Raw genomic sequence first — 23,828 nt, 5'->3', positions numbered from 1 at the left:
CACACACAAATACACAAATACACACACTTTGAAGACATGACTTGGAATCTATGACTAAGAGGGCTTTTTTTGTTTTGTTAAATTAGTATTTAGTATTTACTTATAATTAAATAAATTATAACTCTTATGGAAAGTCAGCACAAACAATTGCATTTAATCACTGAGCCATCATGTATTTTTGCTGCATACACTACTGGCACAAATTGTGGAAATGGTGCATTTTTAAACAGATTTAGATGGTTAATGCAATATTTGGCAACACATTAATCATGTAATGCATTTAATATAAATAAAAAGAAAAAATGAATTTCTTTGTCCAGTATTTTTCTACATAAAATTATTATATACATCAGAACATGTTTTCTTCTCTGACTTGTATACTCTATTTCAAATTACTAATGGTCACTTACTGTCATTACCACCCGTGTTCAAGAAGATAACTGTTTTGAATGCATTTTTACAGATGAAAATGGCTCTGAGAAAAAATATCGGAAGAGAAGGCACCAACAATTTTTTAAAATGTGATAAACAACTTGTTTAAGCACAGTGTTTCCATAATCTGTGCCAGTGCTGCAGTTACTGGTGTTATTTCTTTCATTGTCGACCATGATATTAACATCAATTTTGTTATCAACATCAGTACTGGTCCTTTTTAAGGCTCAGTATCAAAGTGACATGTTCCCTGGTGTTTTTTGTGGAAAATGTTATTTTCCTGCCGTTTTATTTGTATTTTTCCAGAGCATTTAAAGATAATTTTGAACAACAAGGGTTGTGATGTCTTATTTTGAATACTTTATTCGTACCCTTTAAATATGACCTGGTTGTTATAGTGGTGAACTGGGTGGATGAAGGCCAGCTCTGGCACATTATTGGTTGTGCTGTTAAAAACAAACTAGCCCTCATCTATAAGCTGTCAATGTCAATCCAGCAATACTACTACATTTCCTGAACACTATCTAATCAATCACCTCCAGTGCTAGCATTCTAAAGATTCCATTCACATCCTCTCCCTTTTTTTGCATCTGTCAATATTAATTTAATTGTTGCTAACTGACTTGGCAGTAATGTATATTTTCCATTGTAAATTGATAGCTGGTACTATTTAGTTTCCCAAGCTAGTTAACACAAATTGTATTCGCCTTTCATTTGCCTCCTCAGATATAGCTGGTAAACAATATCTAGCTGCCTAGTGTTAGTGCTAGCTGCACCTCTTTCTTATAATTTGATTTCCATTGTTTTATTTTTAGCAAAACTTGAATTAAACAATTAAATAAATGTAAAAGAATAATGAAAGAAATAAAAAGCAATGAGATATATAATGAAATAAATAACTAAGCAATTAAATAAATATCTATTAGCTACTTCATGTCTATTTTATTTCATGTCGTTTTTATTTCCGAAGGACTCTTTGGACATTGGCTCTTTTATTTATTTCTACACGTATCTATCTCAATGTATATTTTTTTTCACTCATAATTATTTCAAACAAGCCGCCAAAACTGAGCTTCAATTTTGAAGCTTACTTCCAGGTCTTGTTGAGAGATGTTGCTCATTTGTAGCAGTGTGCTTGGATCCAGGATAAGCGTTTGAGCTACCTAACTGTAAGTCAATGGTAACAATACTGCCCAAATATGAAGTCAATCATTTTTCCCACCAGAAAATCTAGTCGTAGTATGCATTTTTCTTTATTTAATGTCTCTCCATGTGATGATTTGTTAAGTTATTGTGTTATTTGGAGAATATTTGAATATTACCATTTACTACTAATTTTCTTTATGAGTGCTGCAACTAACAAGAGATCCACAACCATTACATTTACATGGCATTTATTTGGCAGACACTTTTATCCAAAGTGACATAAAATAAGTGCACAACCATGTTAGACAGATTACATGTCTGTTTTACCCATTATATGCTTTCTAGTATTTTGCTCAGGTTTGAATAATATTATATAACATTTTGGAAGAAAGATACAGAATAGCAAGCCAAAACTAGATGCTAAAATTGCAAATATTTCCACAGCTACAGTGAACTTTCCAGGTGAACTGACATAACCTGGTATAAAGGTGATCCAGACTGCACAGAATATGAGCATGCTGAATGTGATGAATTTGGCTTCATTGAAGTTGTCAGGGAGCTTACGAGCCAAAAAAGCTAAAACAAAACACAATATAGAGAGTAGCCCAATATAACCCAGCACAGCCCAGAACCCCACTGCTGATCCTACATTACATTCTAGAATGATCTTCTCTTTGTAGTGCTTCATGTTCTTGTTGGGGAATGGAGGGGATATTGTTAACCAAAGCACACAAATAAGGACCTGTATGAGAGTGAAAGCAAGAACACTCAGTCTCTGCTGGGGAGGCCCGAACCACTTCATCACATTACTGCCTGGAAGTGTAGCTCTGAAGGCCATTAACACCACTATTGTTTTCCCCAGAACACAAGAGATGCAGAGGACAAAGGTGATCCCAAACGCAGTGTGGCGCAACATACAGGACCACTCAGAGGGCCGGCCGATGAAGGTAAGAGAGCAAAGGAAACACAGTTTCAATGAAAAGAGCAGCAGGAAACTCAGCTCTGAGTTGTTGGCTTTCACAATGGGTGTGTCCTTCTTTATAAAGAACAGCACAGCCACAAATGCAGTTATGCATACTCCAAATATGGAAAAAATTACAAGTATGATCCCCATAATTTCTTGAAAGGATAGAAATTCAACCACCTTTAAAACACATTGATCTCTTTTAACATTAGACCAGTATTCTTCCAGACACAGAATGCAGTCATTAGAATCTGTAAGAAAACAATGAGTATTATTATTATCATTATTAAAACCCTTTTACAGCTATGCATGTACATTACAATGAGCAGATGTACCACAATAGAAAATGCACAACTTTGAAATGTTTGGTGTAAACCTGTTTCAAGCTGACTCTGAATTACCTGTAATATTGCTGATTTCTCCCTCAGCACAGGGCACACAGTCATAGCAGCAGACAGGCCTTCCTCTCTGCACAGCCTTCCGGGTGCCTGGGGGACAGCTCTCACTGCACACTGACCTGGGTTTCTGTGCATGATGTACAAGATTTTTCTACTCTTAAGGTCAAAGCACCGAAGGACAATATGATTTGTAAATCATTTATAATAATTACTTACAATATATCTTTCCACAGTACAGTCATCCCTCATATGTGTATGATTTCTTTTTCTGTTATAGTTTTATTTATGTACGCCGCTAAGCATTTTACAGTTTGGAAAAGGAAGAATTGTGCATATACCTACTAATATTCAGTTTCTTTTGTTCAGTGAGTTGCACTCTTAGCTATCACATAATGCTTTATCACAATCAATGCTGAAAGATGAATGCAGGTGTCTGTGCTGTTATCAGACCTCTGCATGTAGTGCATGAACACTTGCCTGTGTTTGCCCACCTGCCCAAACTATACTAGCAGCACTCATCACAAATTGCTGCCCAGATTGTAAAGAAGCATCATAGTAGCCGACCACTCTGAACTCTACTGCACCATCAGGACCAAGCTGCCAGTTCACCACCTCATATCTGGCTATTGGGTCCCCATTACTGTCAAAAGAGACTTTCTCCCCAGTTTCCAAAGTGAAATTTACTTTTTTCAGAGCCCTAAGTACCTGTAGAGAAACAAGGATTTTAGCCAAAAGAAATGCTTGCTTGGCTTTGTTCATAGTGGAGGTTTTAATAACTATGTAAGACAGAGTGATTGAGTTACCTGCCAGGGCTCTGTATTCACACGGTTTGTACAGCCTTGATGGGGTGTGCATGCCAGCAGGTCATGTAGAGAATGAGCAACAGCGTATACTGCTTTGTAAACATTGTTGGAGATTCTCAGCTCTGATACATCAGTGTATGCATTTTCCAGTTTAATCAAGCTCTCAGATCCAGTGCAGAGGGTAACGTGAGGCTTTTCATCTCCATTTCTGAGGTTACACTGAAAAGCAGCTTCCCAAAAGTCTGTAACATCAGTGTTATTTGGGTAATTGGATGGCTGAAGTTTTAATAGAAATTCTTGCAAGCCATTTATTTTGCCTTGGGTGATAGCAAAGCCAATAGATCCTCCCAGTGTTCTGAAACTGCTTGGTGATGCTATACTGCTTGCTGTTATCCAGCCTTCACTGCCAACCATTTGCAAACCAGTAATATTCTGAAAGGCCAGCTGCTCTAATAGTGTGCTCATTTCATTCTGAGCAAGGAATGCTACTATTACCCGTGCAGAACCTCTTTTGATAACATCTACAACCTTCTGTAATTTCTCAGGTTCTGTGAAGTGAAATTTCTCAGAATACTCAATGCAGATGCCTTCCTGCTGAGCAGCTTTTATAAATGTTGCCATTCCGTTGTTGCCATAGTCACTGTCACCTCTTACTGCTCCTATCCAGAACCAGCCGAAGTGCTTCACCAGCTGAGCCAGTGCACTGCTCTGGTAATAGTCACTGGGAATGGTTCTGAAGAATGAGGGGAATCTTTTTCTATTGCTCAGACATGCACATGTTGCAAAGTGACTGATCTGAAAATGTTAATATAAACTATATGAGAACATAACCATAATGAATGTGAGAGAGAGACTGGATATCATATAATTGATACAATGGAAACAAAACTGCTTTTTTAACCAGAGAACATTATTTTGTGTTTGGCATGATCAATTGATATAAGCAGATGGGACAACTATGTTTATTATAGAATCATTGTAGACTTTAATTTTTTCACATTTCCCATAATCACTGGTCTTTACCATTACATTTTCACAGTAGAAAACCCCTACTTAGAAGACCAAAACATACTTGCCATGACTATTATCATTTGACATAAATATCAGTTAATTAATAACTGTTTGGGAATAGGAGTAAAGGAACTCTTACCAGTGGAATCTGAAATAATCCAACAGTTGCTGCAATGGCAATGGCATTAGTAGAAATGGATGCCCCAATAATGGCCTGCACTACTGCTGGTGTGGAACATGATGTGTCAGACAATGTATCCTCATAACCGTTCATCATAGTCATGGCTGCTCTTGTAGCGAATATTGGAGAGGCACAGGAATCGTGTATCTTATATCCAAGAGATACACCTGGGAGGATGTCAGTTCTGTTGTTTATTTCTTCAGTGGCAAAGATCATGGTCTGGGCCAACTGGAAATCTCTGAAATGCACTCTGGAAATGACACACTTTATTATTGCTTGACAGGCTAAGCATGTGGAGGGTAATTTACAAAGACTATTCAGTAGATAAGAGTTTTACACATGATTTGAATATTATTGTTATATTATTAATTTTTTTTTTTCTGTCAGAATTATTACTGATTTTACCGTCAGTTTAATTTGAATCGCAGCAAAAATGTATTGTCAAATAACAACTATTACAAAGAATAACTAAATGTTAATTAATAATTAATCTCACCGTGAACACTTCAGGTGCCCAGGGTTGGTGTCAAAGTTGATGGTTAGTTCCCTGGGAATTTGGTGCATGGCGAAGACCCCGCCAATGTTGATGTCTCCATGTTGATAGAAGCTGGGCTTGGCTGCCCTCCCCAGTATTCTGCATGGTGGGGTCTGTGCTGCAGCCCAGAGGACTGTTAGTGCCAGCAGAATGATCTGCAGATCCATCCCACTACACATCTCAGATCCAGCTCTGTGTACCTGGTTTAAATACAGCAGTTTTAATTCTCCATCGATCTGTGATTCCCAAAGGCATGCCTGAGTCCCTGGATAAGCAGGCTGAGGTGAAGCAAATTGCAAAAGCATCAGAAAGAGTAAATCACTATTTGAAGATACTGCAATTTTTTAAAAACTCTTTTCAGTTTAGTTATCTACTGTGGAGGGCAGTGTTGTCTGTTATCTTTGAATAGTATGTTTGGGTGTTGAGCCTTATTTGGCATTACAAATGGACAAATATTTTGAAATGCTTATGTCTAGCCTGTGCTTGACACTTCAACAAAATGGCTCAGAATCATTGTGGCTTTTAGTTTTTACCATGTAGGCCTACAAGTTCAAACATTTTACTTATACTTTATTTGAAATCACCATTATAATCATAATGGAATGGCAGCACACAAAATTGCATTTAATCACTGAGCAGTGTGGTATATTTAGCAGTACATAGTTATTTATGTTATTTCTTCCATTGCCAACCGTGTTATACACATGAACAATTTTGAATGAATTATCAGTATAATACTGGTCCTAATTATTTATTCATTTATTTAAATGCACTCAAAGCTGACATGTTCCCATGTTGTCTTTTGTGGTAAATGTTGTTATCCTGCTGTTTTATTTGTATTTTTCCCATAGTAAATTCTAAGGGTGATGTTTAACAACAAGGGTCGCGATGTCATAGTTTGATTACTTTATTTGTACTCTCTTAATGGTTGATATATTGGTGAATGAGGTGGGTGTGGGCCAACTCTGACACATTATTGGTTGCGCTGTTATGAACCAACTTTCCTTCATCTATAAGGTGCTAGTGCTGTTCCAGAAATTCAGTATCTATACTCGCGTATTCTGGTCTGGGTAAGTGGGGGCGGGGGGAGGGGGGGGGGGGGGGTTGGTTGGAAGGTTGGAGGGTTGGAGGCTATCCCAGCTTAGGTGAGAGGCATACACCCTGGATAGGCCGCTAATTTATCGCAGGGCAGGGACACACACCATTCGCTCACGTTCATAACTGTGAGAAATTTAGTGTCTCCAATTAGACTCCAAAGACATCACCTGTGGAGATAAGGGGGTGAAATTATGACAAAATGGCTTTTCCTGCCATGTCATAATTTCATTTCCTCGGTAGCTATTTAATGACAGGACTGCTCCACCAAATTTACTTTGGTGGCATTTTCTGACCTCTAGTCTAAAACTGAAAGAATTTGACTCTTGAGGCAACCGGTAAGAAATAAAGAGGGGAGTATAATTATGGGTTAATGACATGCTACTCTGTATTACGTGGTTAGTTTGTTTAATCAGTCTTATAAAATGAAGTGTTTTAACAATGTGAAACAACAAGTTCATTACTATTCCAGACCAACATACGCATAGTGAAACAAACACAACATCAGGTATTACAAGTTTTACGCTATCCTATGGTTTTATGTAAGTGTTAAATAAAATATGTTTCAAAATTTAACAGCAATAAAAGGGGAGGCCAGTCCTTTGTGATGTGTCAGCTGTTCCAAGTTTTGTGGCAGGTGCACAAGACAACTTTGGATGTACACCGATCTTCCACTTGGCAGATATCGGAGGGAAAGTATGTAGATTGTAGAAGGAATTGAAGTATATAAAAGGAATTTTAGCCCACTATTCTTTGCAGAAATGTTTTAATTCAGACAAATTGGTAGGGTTTTGAGCATGAATTGCCTGCTGCCACAGCATCTCTATTGGGTTCAATTCAGGACTCTGGCTAGGTCATTCCAAAACTTTATTTTTTTTTCTTTTCAGCCATTCAGGTGTGGACTTACTTTTGTGTTGTGGATTATTGTTTTGCTGCATAACCCAGTTTCATTTCAGCTTCCACTCATGGACATATGACCAGACATTCTCCTAAAGAATGTTCTGGTACCCTAACCATGGAGTGCTTGATGAAGTACTTCCAAGTTTCCATCAAGTGAACATGGGTTAGTGAACATCCTTCCTTTTATTTATATATCTTGTGAATGTTATGTAAGGTACGACATAATGCATTCTTATTTCACAGGTGGTTCTGTAGTCTAGTACCCTGCACAGTTTTCTTGGCTATAAAATGGTACAGGCAATCACTGAGCTTTCACATCTGTTTTACCCATTATATGTTTTCTTGTATTTTGCTCAGGTCTGAATAATATTATATAACATTTTGGAAGAAAGATACAGAACAGCAAGCCAAAACTAGATGCTAAAATCGCGAAGATCTCCACAGCTACAGTGAACTTTCCTGGTGAGCTGACATAAGCTGGTATAAAAGTGATCCAGACTGCACAGAATATTAGCATGCTGAATGTGATGAATTTGGCTTCGTTGAAGTTGTCAGGTAGCTTTCGGGCCAGAAAAGCTAAAACAAAGCACAGTAGAGAGAGGAGCCCAATATAACCCAGTACAGCCCAGAACCCCACTGCTGATCCTACATCACATTCTAGAATGATCTTTTCTTTGTAGTGCTTCATGTTCTTGTTGGGGAATGGAGGGGATATTGTTAACCAAAGCACACAAATAAGGACCTGTATGATAGTGAAAGCAAGAACACTCAGTCTCTGCTGCAGAGGCCCAAACCACTTCATCACATTACTGCCTGGAAGTGTAGCCCTGAAGGCCATTAACACCACTATTGTTTTTCCCAGAACACAGGAGATGCAGAGGACAAAGGTGATCCCAAACGCAGTGTGGCGCAGCATACAGGACCATTTAGAGGGCCGGCCGATGAAGGTAAGAGAGCAAAGGAAACACAGTTTCAATGAAAAGAGCAGCAGGAAGCTCAACTCTGAGTTGTTGGCTTTCACAATGGGCGTATCCTTTTTTAAGAAGAACAGCACAGCCACAAATGCAGTAACACTTGTTCCAAATATAGAAAAAATTACAAGCACTATTCCCATAATTTCTTCAAAGGACAAAAATTCGACAATCTTTAAAATACATTGATCTCTTTTTGCATTAGACCAGTATTCTTCCGAGCACTGAATACAGTCATTAGAATCTGTAAGAAAATAATGAATATCAGTATTAGAACCCTATTACAGCTATGGCTGTACATTATAATGAGTACAGTGCAAAATGATACATAAAGAGCAATATTCTATATAGGCTGGTTAGAGTTGACTACCTGTGACATTGCTGATTTCTCCCTCAGCACAGGGCACACAGTCATAGCAGCAGACAGGCCTTCCTCTCTGCACAGCCTTCCGGGTGCCTGGGGGACAGCTCTCACTGCACACTGACCTGGGTTTCTGTACAACAGGTTTAAACTCTTGACTCAAAGCACCCATGGACAATGTGATGTGTAAGTACATAATAATTATTTGCAGTACTTTATCATACAGAAGATCAAATACATGGTGCAGATTATTATCACACACAAAGGTAATTCAGGACTTACACAGTATAGACTGCCTTCATGCATGTGTGAAATTTCTTTTTTCTGTTGTAGATTTATTAACATTTGCAGCTAACATTTTACATATTTTCATGTCCCAGGCCCATATGGAATTGCTTCAGATTTGTGAACTGTCATTTAATGCTTTATCTTAATCAGTGCTAAATGCTGCATAATGGTATCATACAAGTATTTAGCTCAAAGTGCATGAACACTTGCCTGTGTTTGCCCACCTGCCCAAACCATATTAACAGGTCTCATCACAAACTGCTGCCCAGATGGAAAAGAAGCATCATAGTAGCCGACCACTCTGAACTTTACTGCACCATCAGGACCCAGCTGCCAGTTCACCACCTCATATCTGGCTATTGGATCTCCATTACTGTCAAAGAAGACATTCTCTCCAGTTTCCAAAGTGAAATTGACTTTTTTCAGAGCCCTAAGAAGCTGTAAAGAAACAATTATTTCAGTCAAAAGAAATGCTTTGTTGGCTTTGTTCATAATGGGAATTTTATTAAGTATATAAGAAGAGCATATAGAGTTACCTGCCAGGATTCTGTTTTCACACTGTTTGTACAGCCTTGGTGGAGTGTACATGCCAGCAGGTCATGTAGAGAATGAGCAACAGCGTATACTGCTTTGTAGACATTGTTGGGGATTCTCAGCTCTGATACGTCAGTGTATTCATTTTCCACTTCAGTCAAGCTCTCAGATCCAGTGCAGGGTTTAATGGGAGGTAGATTATTCTCACTTATTAGGGAACAGTGAAACATATCTTCCCAAAAGTCTATAACCGCAAGATTTCCTGGTTTTTGTGAGGGGTGAAGTTTTAATAGAAATTCTTTGAGGCCATTTATTTTGCCTTTGTTTACAGCAAATCCAATAGATCCTCCCAGTATTCTGAAACTTGTAGGTGTCACTAGACGGCTTGCTGTTATCCAGCCTTCACTGCCAACCATTTGAAAACCTGTAATATTCTGAAGGGTCAGCTGTTCCAATAACTTGTTCATTTCAACTGGACCAAGAAATGCTAAAATGACCTTTGCAGTACTTCTTTTGATAACATCTACAACCTTCAGTAATTTCTCTGGTTCTGTTATGTGAAATTTCTCTGAATACTCAATACAGATGCCTTCCTGCTGAGCAGCTTTTATAAATGTTGTCATCCCATTGTTGCCATAGTCACTGTCACCTCTCACTGTGCCTATCCAGGTCCAGCCAAAGTGCTTCACCAGCTGAGCCAGTGCTCTGCTCTGGTAATAGTCACTGGGAATGGTTCTGAAGAATGAGGGGAATTCTTTTCTGTTGCTCAGACATGCACATGTTGAAAAGTGACTGATCTGAAAACAAAATGGACAAAGTTACATTTAGCCGAGTTTAAATGTAAGAACATACACTATAGTTCAGTTCATTAAAGCAGCCACTGAATCACCAGCACAAAGGTTTTTTTTTACCATTATATTCTGATAGATATGTGGAACTTGCAGCTGCCATTTTGCGAAAGCATGTTTGTGAAGGCATGATATTGTGCCTTCACGGTACTACTGTATGCGGGATGCAAAGAAATTGTGTCTATATTGTTGTGCAGTCAAAAAAAGAACCAACTATAAACCACTGTTTATCTCCATCAGTATAGGTGTGTCACATCATATCATCAGTCAAAAAATTAATTTCTGATATTGACTGTGCAGTATTCACAATGCCATGTTGAATCAGAAAATATCTAAACCAAATCTATAGTACATTTACAATAATTACATCATTAAATGCATTCAATACCTTACCAGAAGGATTACTCAGTTGAGATTGTGTGATATAAACATAATCACATTATGTGATTATAATAGTTAAATAGAGAATAATAGTTGAATACGGGGGGAAAAAAAATCAATTATTTTTTCCCATACCAATTTCTGAATGAATTGCTTTGTAGATATAGCTAATGTTATTGTGGACAGTTTTTGTCAAATGATTGACACATCCTTTTATATCATATTATTATTCCTATTTTTGTTGTTGTTGCTCTAATAATAATAATAAATTGGTTAAATTTCAGCATACTTACAGTAGCTACAGTTAAAATCTCAGGTTTAAACTCCTCAACCCCAGAACTGCATTACAACTGAAACAGCAATACGAATCTGTGAAATTATTATTAGCTGTTCCAGTTGCACTGCAATTCTGTGATCTAGGGTTATAAACCTCAATTTTAAACTAAGTAGCTAAGGACACTACTGTTGACCCAGTACTATTTGCAAATGCTCGCCTCTGTCACTAAAAAACACTTATGAAATATTTATGCAGTAATTAGATTTAATTTACAAATTCCCCATCTACAATTTCCTTTGCTTTGTATTATGTAAAAACAGTAAAATAACTCTTACCACTGGAATCTTAAATAATCCAACGTTTGCTGCAATTGCAATGGAGTTTGTCGACATGGACGCCCCAACAATAGCTTGCACTGCTGCTGGTGTGGAGCATGATATGTCGGTCAGTGTTTCCTCATAACCATTCATCAGAGACATGGCTGATCGTATTGAGAACGTTGGGGACAGACAAGAGTCATATATTTTATATCCAAGAGCTACACCTGGGAGGAGGTCAGTTCTGTTGTTTATTTCTTCAATAGCGAAGATCATGGTCTGGGCCACCTGGAATTCTCTGAAATTAACTCTAGACATGATACATGTTGATCATTTATTTAACCCTTGTATTCAGTTTTGTGCAAATTACCTGTTTTAATATAATAGCAACAGTGGAAAGGCACTTTAGAGAGATGTATTTAATAACCTGTGACTAAACCAATGTGAATTTTCATCTTGTCTTGTGTTTCTATTTGTTGTTCATCATTTATATTTGTTTTGCATCTTTTTTTGAATATAATATGATGAAAATTTAGAAGGTCAGTTCAAATAAATATCAACTTCACTTCATGGAAACTTTGTTTCATTTAGATTTTTCACAGATAAACATTATTCATTCATGCCTTCATTACAGTTGATTATTAATATATAAATTACATTTTTATCACAAATGAATAACATTTTCACTGTTAATTGTGATTTAACAGGGGTAAATGGCAACCACAAACCATATAAATTATTTATATTGTTTGGAATAGAGATAAAGATAAAATATATTTCTTTTTTTTTTGCATATTTTTTCTTTATTTGCTTTAAAATTTCAATAGTCTACTATGTATATTTTACTCAGGCTACCAGCTTCACATGTGCTAATAAGGAAATAAAACACAAGGGTTAATTGTCATTTTAATACTGCAGAAGGCACATGAATCCTTAAAATAAAATTTTTACTTACTTTTCAAAAGGCTGGTATTTGTTTCATTAGGAGGACAATATAGAGGGGGGGGGGACTCTTAATCTGAATATTGAGCATGAACATAAATAATGAACAAGCACCATACCTTCAAATTACAACCATTACAAAAAGGCATTTAATACTCAATTTGAATTCATCTTACCGTACACATTTCATTGGCCCTGGTGTCCTTGTGAATTGCATGCTCATTGTTGTGGTTTCACTGTGCAGGTCGAAGACCCCGCCGATGTTGATGTCTCCATGTTGATAGAAGCTGGGCTTGGCTGCCCTCCCCAGTATTCTGCATGGTGGAGTCTGTGCTGCAGCCCAGAGGACTGTCTGTGTCAGCAGAATGATCTGCAGCGCCATCCCACTGCACATCTCAGATCCAGCACTGCTGTGTACGAGGTTTAAATACAGGAGTTTTAATTCTCCATCGATCTGTGATTCTCAAAGGCATGTCTGAGTCCCAGGATAAGGAAGGTGGGGAGAAAATGCATTAACAGTGAAGGCATACCCTAGGTAAACACAATTCTAAGGATATCTGAGATCGGCACACAATGCTGTTTTCAATCCAACTAATACATTTTGGGGGACAGACAGTGCTTTTCTGAGCCATCCTTTATCTGTGCAAGGATGTAGTAATATTGGGATTTTTTTCTTTTATTTTGGGAATTCCAAGTGAACCAATGCAATTTTTTGTTAAAATCTACATGTCATTAATATTGTTATTGATATTTCACATGCATTTTACTGATGTGTTTCCTTGTGTTTTACTCAGGCTGAAAGCAAGAACACCATATCTCTGCTGGGGAGGCCCAAACCACTTCATCACATTACTGCCTGGAAGTGTAGCCCTGAAGGCCATTAACACTACTATTGTTTTCCCCAGAACACAAGAGAAAGGTACAAGATTACTCAGAGGGCCAACCTATGAAGGTAAGAGAGCAAAGGAAACGCAGTTTCCACCTCATATCTGGCTATTGGGTCTCCATTACTGTCAAGGGAGACTTTCTTTCCAGTTTCCAAAGTAACAACCACCTTTAGCAGAAAAAACTGCAACCAAATGCTTTCTGTAATTTAATATCAGTCTTTCCCATCACTGTGAAGGAATTTTAGCCAATATTCTTTGCAGAACTGTTTTAATTCAAACAAATTGGTAGGTTTTCAAGCATGAACTGCTTGCCTCAGGTCCTACCACATCTCTATTAGGTTCAAGTCAGACCAAAACTTTAATTTTGTTACTTTTCAGCCATTCAGACGTGGATTTGCTTTTTTTGTGGATCATTGTGTTGCTGCATAACCCAATTACACTTCAGCTTCAGCTCATGGACAGATGACCCATACATTCTCCTTAAGAATATTTTGGTACAGAGCAGAACTCATAGTTCATCAATAATAGAAAGTCATCCATGTCTTGAGACTGCCAAGCGTCCCTACACCACCAAACTACCACAATTTTTAATGCTGGTATGTTGTTCATACTGTGAAATGTTATATTTGCTTTACACCAGACATAATGGGACCCGTGTCTTCCAAAACGTCCTGAGAACATTATCCCTAAAGGCATGGGGATCATTCAGGCACTTTTTTGTGATACGCATTGATGTTTCCTTTGGTTAGCAGTGGTTTCCGACTTGCTACACTCCCATGAATTCAATTTTCCCCACTGTTCCAAGTGTTATCCATTTGGAGATAATGGCTGTCACCATGGTTTGGTGGAGTCCCAGAGCCTTAGAAATGGCTTTGTAACCCTTTCCAGACTGTTATATTTCAAATCCATAGTCACTCCATGCCGCACGAGCAGCCTCCCTCTCCTCTGTCCTGATTCTTCTAGACCTCTCCGCTGCATTTGACACGGTGGACCACTCTACCCTCCTGTCCTCCCTGGCAGCAACAGGGATCCGCGGCACAGTCCTTGACTGGATCGAGTCCTACCTCTCTGACCGCTCCTTCCAGGTTGCCTGGGCGGGTAAGGTATCACCACCCCGTCCCCTCACCACCGGAGTTCCCCAGGGCTCAGTCCTTGGTCCCCTTCTCTTCTCCATGTACACCAGATCTCTTGGCCCTGTAATATCTGCCCATGGCTTGTCCTATCATTCCTATGCCGACGACACGCAACTCTTTCTCTCCTTCTCCCCATCGGACACACAGGTCCCTGCCCGCATCTCCGCTTGCCTGAGGGACATACAGAGCTGGATGGACAATCACCACCTGAAGCTCAACCCAGGAAAGACGGAGCTAATCTTTATTCCTGCTCTATCCTCTCCCCTCCTCGACTTTTCCATTTCCTTAGGGGACACCGTAGTGACATCATCACCCTGCGCCTCTCGGAGTGATGATGGACAACAGGCTGTCCCTCTCCAACAACATTGCAGCAGTAACCCGGGCATGCAGATTTTTCCTATACAACATCCGCAGAATCCGCCCCTTTCTCACCACCTACTCAACCCAGCTCCTGGTCCAAGCAATGGTTCTATCCCGCCTGGACTACTGCAACTCTCTTCTGGCTGGACTACCAGCATCTGCCACCAGACCCCTGCAGCTCATTCAGAATGCTGCGGCTCGTCTGGTCTTCAACCTCCCCAGACACTCCCACGTAACTCCCCTGCTCACTACCCTCCACTGGCTGCCTGTTATAGCTCGCATCAAATTCAAAACATTGGTCCTAGCATACCAGGCTGTCAAGGGATCAGCCCCAGCATACCTTCACAAGATATTCAAACCCTACATGCCAGCCAGATCCCTCCATTCTGCTACCTCAGGACGCCTAGCACCTCCCCCTCTTCGCACCTGCACTTCCAGAACACGTCTCCTGTCTGTTCTGGCCCCACGATGGTGGAATGACCTCCCTGTGGAGGTCAGAACAGCTGAGACTGTGAACAATTTCAAACGACGACTGAAGACCCACCTCTTCAGGCTGCACCTCTCTCCATCCCTCCCTTCCCCCCTGTAAATGACTAAACTTAGGGTTGTAACTAGGCAGCTGTTTCATAGGTTACTTAGTTGATGCGCCTGTCTTAACGACTACTTGTATCTTTATTTATTTTTATTTATTTTTATTTTTCCATAGATTGCGTTGTTGCCGTTCTCGTTGTTAGTGTTAATCAGTTTAACCGTCAGGGTCCAAGTTGAACTATGCGGTTGTTCCCTGTACTTGGACCGGTACTTCTCTCTAGGGGTTTCGTCATACTTGTTCCTGGTTATGGTTATACACTTTGTTGTACGTCGCTCTGGATAAGAGCGTCTGCCAAATGCCTGTAATGTAATGTAATGTAAAAATCCCTTTAGGTATTTCCTTTGTGGTGACTACTCCACTGTGATGTTATATGGCTGGCTGCAATCAATCTGGGCTGTGATCAGTCAGCTGAATTTAATCAATTGCATTTGGTTAATTTGTTGATTTAGTGATTAAAGTGGAAATCCCCTTTTTATGAAATGAACAAAATAATTTTTAAAAATGTGTTTTGTGTTTACTCATTTTCCCTTTGTCAAATTACATTTTATTAAAAATCTAACACCATTCATTATAACAAAAATGCTGTAATCTGGAAGGAGGCACCTCTTAATGTCAACTTTCTGATTGTTTTTTCTGTGTCTACTCTCTGAATTTCTTATTTGTTCCAAGAAGAAATAACATAGCATGATGAAGTTTGGCTTTGTTCACGCTAACATCAAAACAGAACATTTGTGTAAATGCTACGAATTGTTGAGCCATAAATTTGCCAGAGCAACTTTCCCGGAATGCTAACTGGTTGTCATTCACACATGACCCATAAACACTAAAATTCTAGAACATTTCCGAGTAAGGCTGTATGTGAAAAGGGCTCATAAGAACCACACAGCCTGTCATGCCACTCAAATAGTTTTTATTTTAACATAACAAATCATTGTACAGATTTTCTAGCACTATCTTGCATATTGCTGAATATAACCAGGTACTGGAGATGCAGGGGCCTGGTCACATATCACAATTCATTTCTGTTAGAAGCACTGTTCATACCACTGCATATTATAAATGCAATAAATAAAGTTTTTTTGGACAGACAATAGAATTAACCAGTAATTATATTGAAGAATGAGTCAACCAACTAAACCATGGAGTGCTTTGTGAAGTACTTCAGAGTTTACATCAAGAGAACATGAGTTAATAAACATCCTTCCTTTCATTTATATATCTTGTGAACATTATGTAAGGCAAGACATATTGCATTCTCATTCCACAGGTGGCTCTATAGTCCAGTACCCTGCACAGTTCTCTTGGCTATAAAATGGTGCAGGCAATCACTGAGATTTAACATCTGTTTTACCCATTAATCATATCACAATTTATTTATTTTAGATTTATATGCATACGTGACCTGTTTGACCAGGTTTTATGCATCTAGTTTGAGAAATGTATAATGATACAGCTAAAAACATATTTTAATTGTGTCAGTATTCACAACAATAAATTTTCATATTATGCATGCAATAGAAAAACGTTATTTGCCACAATAGGATAAACCAGTTGTGAGAGTAGTTCAAAACCAGTCAGCCAACTAAGCCACAGAGTGCTTGGTGAACATCTTGTGGTTTATTGTCAAGTTAACAGAGGTTTACCAACATCATTTCTTTCCTTTATATATCTTAGGAACTTTATGTAAGGAAAGACATAATTTCCTTGTTATTTCACAGTTTGTGGCTCTGTGGTCCAGTACACTAACAAATTCTCATAGGGACAAATTGGTTTGGGAAATCATTGAGATTTCACATCTATTTTACCCATTATATGCTTTCTCGTATTTTGCTCAGGTCTGAATAATATTATATAACATTTTGGAAGAAATATACAGAACAGCAAGCCAAAACTAGAAGCTAAAATTGCAAAGATCTCCACAGCTACAGTGAACTTTCCAGGTGAGCTGACGTAAGCTGGTATAAAGGTGATCCAGACTGCACAGAATATGAGCATGCTGAATGTGATGAATTTGGCTTCATTGAAGTTATCAGGCAACTTACGGGCCAGAAAAGCTAAAACAAAGCACAATATAGAGAGGAGCCCAATATAACCCAGCACAGCCCAGAACCCCACTGCTGATCCTACATCACATTCTAGAATGATCTTTTCTTTGAAGTGCTTCATGTTCTTGTTGGGGAATGGAGGGGATATTGTTAACCAAAGCACACAAATAAGGACCTGTATGAGAGTGAAAGCAAGAACACTCAGTCTCTGCTGCAGAGGCCCAAACCACTTCATCACATTACTGCCTGGAAGTGTAGCTCTGAAGGCCATTAACACCACTATTGTTTTCCCCAGAACACAAGAGATGCAGAGGACAAAGGTGATCCCAAACGCAGTGTGGCGCAGCATACAGGACCACTCAGAGGGCCGGCCGATGAAGGTAAGAGAGCAAAGGAAACAGAGTTTCAATGAAAAGAGCAGCAAGAAACTCAACTCAGAGTTGTTGGCTTTCACAATGGGTGTGTCTTTTTTTTTAAAGAACAGCGCAGCCACAAATGCCGTAACACATGCTCCAAATATGGAAAAAAGAACAAGCACAATCCCCATAATTTCTTGAAAAGACAGAAATTCGACAACCTTTGAAACACATTTATCTCTTCTATCATTAGACCAGTATTCTTCCAAACACTGAATACAGTCATTAGAATCTGTAAGAAAACAATACATACTAGTATTATTATCATTGCAGTTATGCCTGTACAATCTAATGAGCAGATGCAACACAATGCACAACTTAGAAATGTTCTGCTTAGACTGGTTACAGTTGACTGAATTACCTGTAATGCTGCTGATTTCTCCCTCAGCACAGGGCACACAGTCATAACAGCAGACAGGCCTTCCTCTCTGGACAGCCTTCCGGGTCCCTGGGGAACAGCTCTCACTGCACACTGACCTGGGTTTCTGTGAAATGTTTCAAATCTTAAATTCAAAGCACCCAAGGACAATGTGATGTGTGAAAACTTTATAATAATTATTTGCAACACTTCATCATATGGAACATCAAATATAAGAAGCAGATAATTTCCACACAAACGTATGATAATTGAGGACTTCCCACAGTAGTGTTACCTCATACGTGTGATTTGTTTCTGTGTTGTAGTTTTGTTTATGTATTCCACTAGCATTTTACATTCTGGTAAATTAAGAATTGTGAGAAATATATTTTGAAGCATTTTCAGTTTCTACTCTTTAGTGAGTTGGACTATGAGTTAGTTATTACATAATGCTTTATCTCATTCAATGCAGAAAGATGAATACAGGTATCTGTGATGTTGACAGACCACCTTTTCATGTAGTGGATAAGCACTTACCTCTTTTTTCCCACCTGCCCAAACTATACTAGCAGCACTCATCACAAACTGCTGTCCAGATGGTAAAGAAGCATCATAGTAGCCAACCACTGTGAACTTTACTGCACCATCAGGACCAAGCTGCCAGTTCACCACCTCATATCTGGCTACCGGATCTCCATTACTGTCAAAAGAGACTTTCTCTCCAGTTCCCAAAGTGAAATTAACTTTTTCCAGAGCCCTAAGTACCTGTATAGAAACAAGATTTTCAGCCAAGAGAAATGCTTGCTTGGCTTTGGTCACAATAAGAATTTTATTAACTATAATATAATATTGACTTACCTGCCAGGGCTCTGTTTTCACACTGTTTGTACAGCCTTGATGGGGTGTACATGCCAGCAGGTCATGTAGAGCATGAGCAACAGCATATACTGCTTTGTAGACATTGTTGGAGGTTCTCAGCTCTGATACATCAGTGTATGCATTTTCCAGATGAGTCAAGCTCTCAGATCCAGTACATGGAACTGTGTGAGGCTTGTTGTCTCCATTTCTTAGATAACACTGAAACGCAGCTTCCCAAAATTCTGTAATAAAGGTATTATTTGGGTACTGGGATGGGTGAATTTTTAATATAAATTCTTTGAAGCCATTTATTTTGCCTTTTGTGACGGCAAAGCCGATAGATCCTCCCAGTGTTCTGAAACCACTTGGTGACGCTAGACTGTTTGCTGTTATCCAGCCTTCACTGCCAACCATTTGGAGACCAGTAATATTCTGAAAGGTCAGCTGCTCCAATAATTTGATCATTCCATTCTCACCAAGAAATGCTACAATTACCTTTGCAGAACCTCTTTTGATAACATCTACAACCTTCAGTAGTTTCTCTGGTTCTGTTAAGCGGAATTTTTCAGAATACTCAATGCAAATTCCTTCTTCTTGAGCAGCTTTCATAAATATGGCCATCCCATTGTTCCCATAGTCACTGTCATCTCTCACTGCTCCTATCCAGGTCCAGCCAAAGTGCTTCACCAGCTGAGCCAGTGCTCTGCTCTGGTAGTAGTCACTGGGAATGGTTCTGAAGAATGTGGGGAACCTTTTTCTATTGCTCAGACATGCACATGTTGAAAAGTGACTGATCTGAAAAAAAATGACATAAAGGGTAAAATATATGGGAACTTAAAGCATATGAAAACCATAACTATAATGTATCATTAATTTTATTTATTATTGGAGTTAACACAATTTGTATATGTGGTGTGTTTATATGTGTGTTAAGAAGAAAGATGGCACTGGCCAGCTCAGTAATCGCAAAGGGCCTGGGAGACCAAAGAAGACCTCTGCAGTTTATTGCTGAAGACTTCTCACCATAATTAAGAAAAACACTCAAACACCTGTCTGACAGATCAGAAACACTATTCAAGAGGCAGGCATGGATGTTTCAGTTACTACTGTCCACAGAAGACTTCACAAAGAAAGCTACGGAGGCTACACTGCAAGATGCAAACCATTAGCTGCAAAACAGGATGGCCAGGTTACAGTTAGCTAGGAAGTACCTAAAAGAGCCTGCAGAGTTCAGTAAAAAAAAAAAGATCTGGACAGATGAGACCAACTTTCACTTCAAAGTGATGGAAAGAGGAAATTTTGGTCCAAAGCATCCCCACTCATCTGAATAACTTGTATAACATGGTGGTGCATATGTTACCATTTGGGCATGCATGGCAGCTACATGTGTTAGCTCACTTGTCTTCATTGATTATGTAACTCTTGATTGCAGCAGCAGAATGAATAGGATAGGTGTTTGTGGGCTTTACTTCATTATGGGGAGAATTTTTTGATCATCAACTGTAGAGGTCTTCCTTAGCCTACCAGGCCCTTTGCGATTACTGAGCTTACCAGTGCTCTGTTTTTCTTAATGACAAATTCCAAACAGTCGATTTTGATAAGCCTAAGGTTTGGCCTAGGTCTGACTTTTTTCATATTTCTCAGCTTCTTCATGGCTTCCTTGACTTTCATTGGTACGACTCTGGTCCTTATGTTCACACACAACAATAACAGACTCCAAAGGCAATCACAGGCTAGACACACTAGAATCAAGACTATGCAGTATATTGAAAGCTGCCTTACGCTTGCAGTAAAGAAGCACTGAACTTCACTGACTAATCTGAAACACCTGTGAATCCATTTGTCACAAACATTGTGGCACCCTGAAATGGAGGGGCTATGTATCAATAGTACTGTTGTTTCTACATGGTAATACCAAAATGTATTTAAATGCCCTTACTCCGTAATGTTTGGGACAAAGCCATATATTTTCTTGATTTGAATTTGTACTCAAAAACTCAATTTAGATTTGTATATATTAGATAAATATGAGTAGAATGTATGCATATATATATATATATATATATATATATATATACACACAAACACACATACATATGGGACAATTATGTTTATTATAGTAACATTGTAGACTTAATTAATTTCATATTTTTCCATAGTCATTGTTCTTTACCATTAAATTTTCACAAGAGAAAACCCCTGCTAAAGAAACCAAAACATACTTCACATAACTATACTTTTTTCACTTAAATATGTGAATTACTCTTTGAAAGTACATACAAAGCCTTAAAGGGACTCATACCAGTGGAATCTGAAATAATCCAACAGTTCCTGCGATTGCAATGGCTGTAGTCGAAATGGACGCCCCAATAATAGCCTGTACAACAGCTGGTGTGGAGCATGATGTGTCAGTCAGTGTTTCCTCATAACCGTTCATCATAGCCAAGGCTGCTCTTAGAGAGAATATTGTGTAGACACAGGAATCATATATCTTATATCCAAGAGATACACCTGGGAGGAGGTCAGTTCTGTTGTTTATTTCTTCAATGGCGAAGATCATGGTCTGGGCCACTTGGAAGCCTTTGAAATAAACTCTAGAAATTATACATAAGATACACAAACACTTAATTAGAAAAGTTTTAACTCACTTCTGTAAATTAAATTTGCTATAATATATGGGGACATATATTTTTGCTTACTCTAAACACTGAATATGCATATAAATAATGAACATGTACCTTACCTTCAAATAGATATCTATTACAAACAGGTGTTAAATGCTTTGTCTTAATTCACCTTACCGTACACATTTCATTGGCTCTGGTGTCCTTGTGAATTGCAGGCTCATTTTTGTGGTTTCACTGTGAAGGGTGAAGTCCCCACCGATGTTGATGTCTCCATGTTGATAGAAGCTGGGCTTGGCTGCCCTCCCCAGTAATCTGCATGGTAGAGTCTGTGCTGCAGCCCAGAGGACTGTCTGTGCCAGCAGAATGATCTGCAGTGCCATCCCACTGCACATCAGATCCAGAACTGCAGTGTACCAGGTTTAAATACAGCAGTTTTAATTCTCCATTGATCTGTAATTCTCAAAGGCATGTCCCAGGATAAGGAAGGTGAGGAGAAAATGCATTAGCAGTGAAGGCATACCCAAGGTAAACACAATTCCAAGAATATCTGAGATCTGATTTCTATTTTCAATGTAACACATTAACTTTGGCGGAAAGACAGTGCTGTCCATGAGCTATTGTTTGTGTTAATGTTAATGTTGCATATTTTCGAGCAAATTTTTAATAGAAGTTTATTTGTGGTTTTTACACAGTATGCAAAGGTTCAAAAGTGTTGTGATGAAATGTAAAATAAATCCATGTTGTAGCCATGCCAAGGATGGATGTGACATCACCTACAATGAACCCAGCTCAACTTTTGTAAATGGTAAAAAGAAATGTAGCATATACATTTATTCAGTCTCATTAAATATAAATCACACAATGCTGGTAACATAATATGGGAAAATATGATATGTGCTGAGCATCAGCAAAGGCTGACAGTTGTCTCTTATGACCAATGCAAATATAACGATATCAAAAATAGGACACAATGCAAATAACTGAAAAGTTAAAAGTAATATGTGCATGTTTGTATACATCCTAGCTAGATTACATGCTTGCTGTTCTTCTGACCCACTCCCCAGAGAATTTGTTTTAGCTATGCTACTGAGTTAGTCAGCAAATTAGTAAAATCTTCCTTTTTTCATCCTTTCAAAAACCAAAGGATGAAAACAATTATGCCTCAATTAGTGCTTATATATTCAGTAAAACACTCAAATGAAATGAGAACGAAGTGAAAGGAATCAGCATAAAATGCAAGTGGGGTTTTTCACATGGCTATTGCTAATAGCTACCCTCACTTTCTATTTGTGTGTTTATTTCGGCAAACCAATTGAGTATTTCAGAAACTGCTGATCTGGGATTTTCACGCACAACCATCTCTAGGGTTTACAGAGAATGGTCCGAAAAAGAGAAAATATCCAGTGAGCGGCAGTTCTCTGGGCGAAAATGCCTTGTTGAAGGCAGAGGTCAGAGGAGAATGGCCAGACTGGTTCGAGCTGATAGAAAGGCAACAGTAACTCAAATAACCACTTATTACAACGGAACTATGCAGAAGAGCATCTGTGAATGCACAACACGTCAAACCTTAAAGCAGTTCTGAAGGCAAAAGGGGGTCCAACCCGGTACTATCGAGGTGTACCTAATAAAGTGGTCGGCGTGTGTGTATATATATATATATATATATATATATATATATATATACATACACACACACACTCACTGTGTATATACTGTGAGCTCCATAATTCTTGGGACAAAGACACATTTTTTTTCTTGATTTGTCTTGGTACTCAACCATTTTAGATTTGTAATTCAAAAATTCACGTGTGGTTAATGTGCAGATTCCTAGCTTTTAAAGAAGGGTATTTTATATATATTTTGGTTTCACCATGTAGAAATTACAGAACTTTTTACACATAGTCCTCCCATTTCAGGGCACCATAATGTCTAAGACAAATGGCTTCACAGGTGTTTCTGATTTATCGGGGGTTGGAGTGCTCAGCAATCACAAAGGGCCTGGTAACCCAAGGAAGACCTCTACAGTTGATGACCCAATAATTCTCACCATAGTAAAATATAACCCTCAAACACCTGTCAAAAAGATCAGAAACACTCTTCAGTGGGCAGGTGTGGATCTGTCAGTGACTACTGTCCACAGCACACTTCACAAACAGAAATACAGAGGC

General features: G+C 38.7%; 3 protein-coding genes across 3 annotated transcripts; all 3 read right to left on the bottom strand.

The window, feature by feature from the left end:
- Window positions 1-1,715: 1,715 nt before the first annotated feature.
- Window positions 1,716-5,644, bottom strand: LOC135236345 (extracellular calcium-sensing receptor-like). Its single transcript, XM_064302648.1, has 6 exons — window positions 5,432-5,644; window positions 4,894-5,185; window positions 3,744-4,538; window positions 3,418-3,645; window positions 2,944-3,067; window positions 1,716-2,793 (listed from the first exon to the last, which is right to left on the bottom strand). Exons 1-6 carry the CDS (start codon window positions 5,635-5,637, stop codon window positions 1,889-1,891), a joined length of 2,550 nt encoding a protein of 849 aa, XP_064158718.1. The 5' UTR covers window positions 5,638-5,644; the 3' UTR covers window positions 1,716-1,888.
- Window positions 5,645-7,637: 1,993 nt separating this feature from the next.
- LOC135236348 (extracellular calcium-sensing receptor-like) lies at window positions 7,638-12,687 on the bottom strand. Its single transcript, XM_064302650.1, has 6 exons — window positions 12,561-12,687; window positions 11,461-11,752; window positions 9,622-10,416; window positions 9,296-9,523; window positions 8,807-8,930; window positions 7,638-8,680 (listed from the first exon to the last, which is right to left on the bottom strand). The coding sequence occupies exons 1-6, from the start codon at window positions 12,605-12,607 to the stop codon at window positions 7,767-7,769; spliced, it is 2,400 nt and encodes a 799-aa protein (XP_064158720.1). The 5' UTR covers window positions 12,608-12,687; the 3' UTR covers window positions 7,638-7,766.
- Window positions 12,688-16,260: 3,573 nt separating this feature from the next.
- Window positions 16,261-21,896, bottom strand: LOC135236160 (extracellular calcium-sensing receptor-like). The gene is made up of 6 exons (XM_064302375.1): window positions 21,835-21,896; window positions 21,336-21,627; window positions 19,034-19,828; window positions 18,713-18,940; window positions 18,179-18,302; window positions 16,261-18,049 (listed from the first exon to the last, which is right to left on the bottom strand). The coding sequence occupies exons 1-6, from the start codon at window positions 21,879-21,881 to the stop codon at window positions 17,136-17,138; spliced, it is 2,400 nt and encodes a 799-aa protein (XP_064158445.1). The 5' UTR covers window positions 21,882-21,896; the 3' UTR covers window positions 16,261-17,135.
- Between the last annotated feature and the right edge of the window lie 1,932 nt (window positions 21,897-23,828).

Source organism: Anguilla rostrata, chromosome 12 (genome assembly GCF_018555375.3).
Source record: "Anguilla rostrata isolate EN2019 chromosome 12, ASM1855537v3, whole genome shotgun sequence".
NCBI classification, from domain to species: Eukaryota; Metazoa; Chordata; class Actinopteri; order Anguilliformes; family Anguillidae; genus Anguilla; species Anguilla rostrata.
Note: the sequence above shows the minus strand (reverse complement) of the source record. Positions and strands in the feature narration are given on the sequence as shown.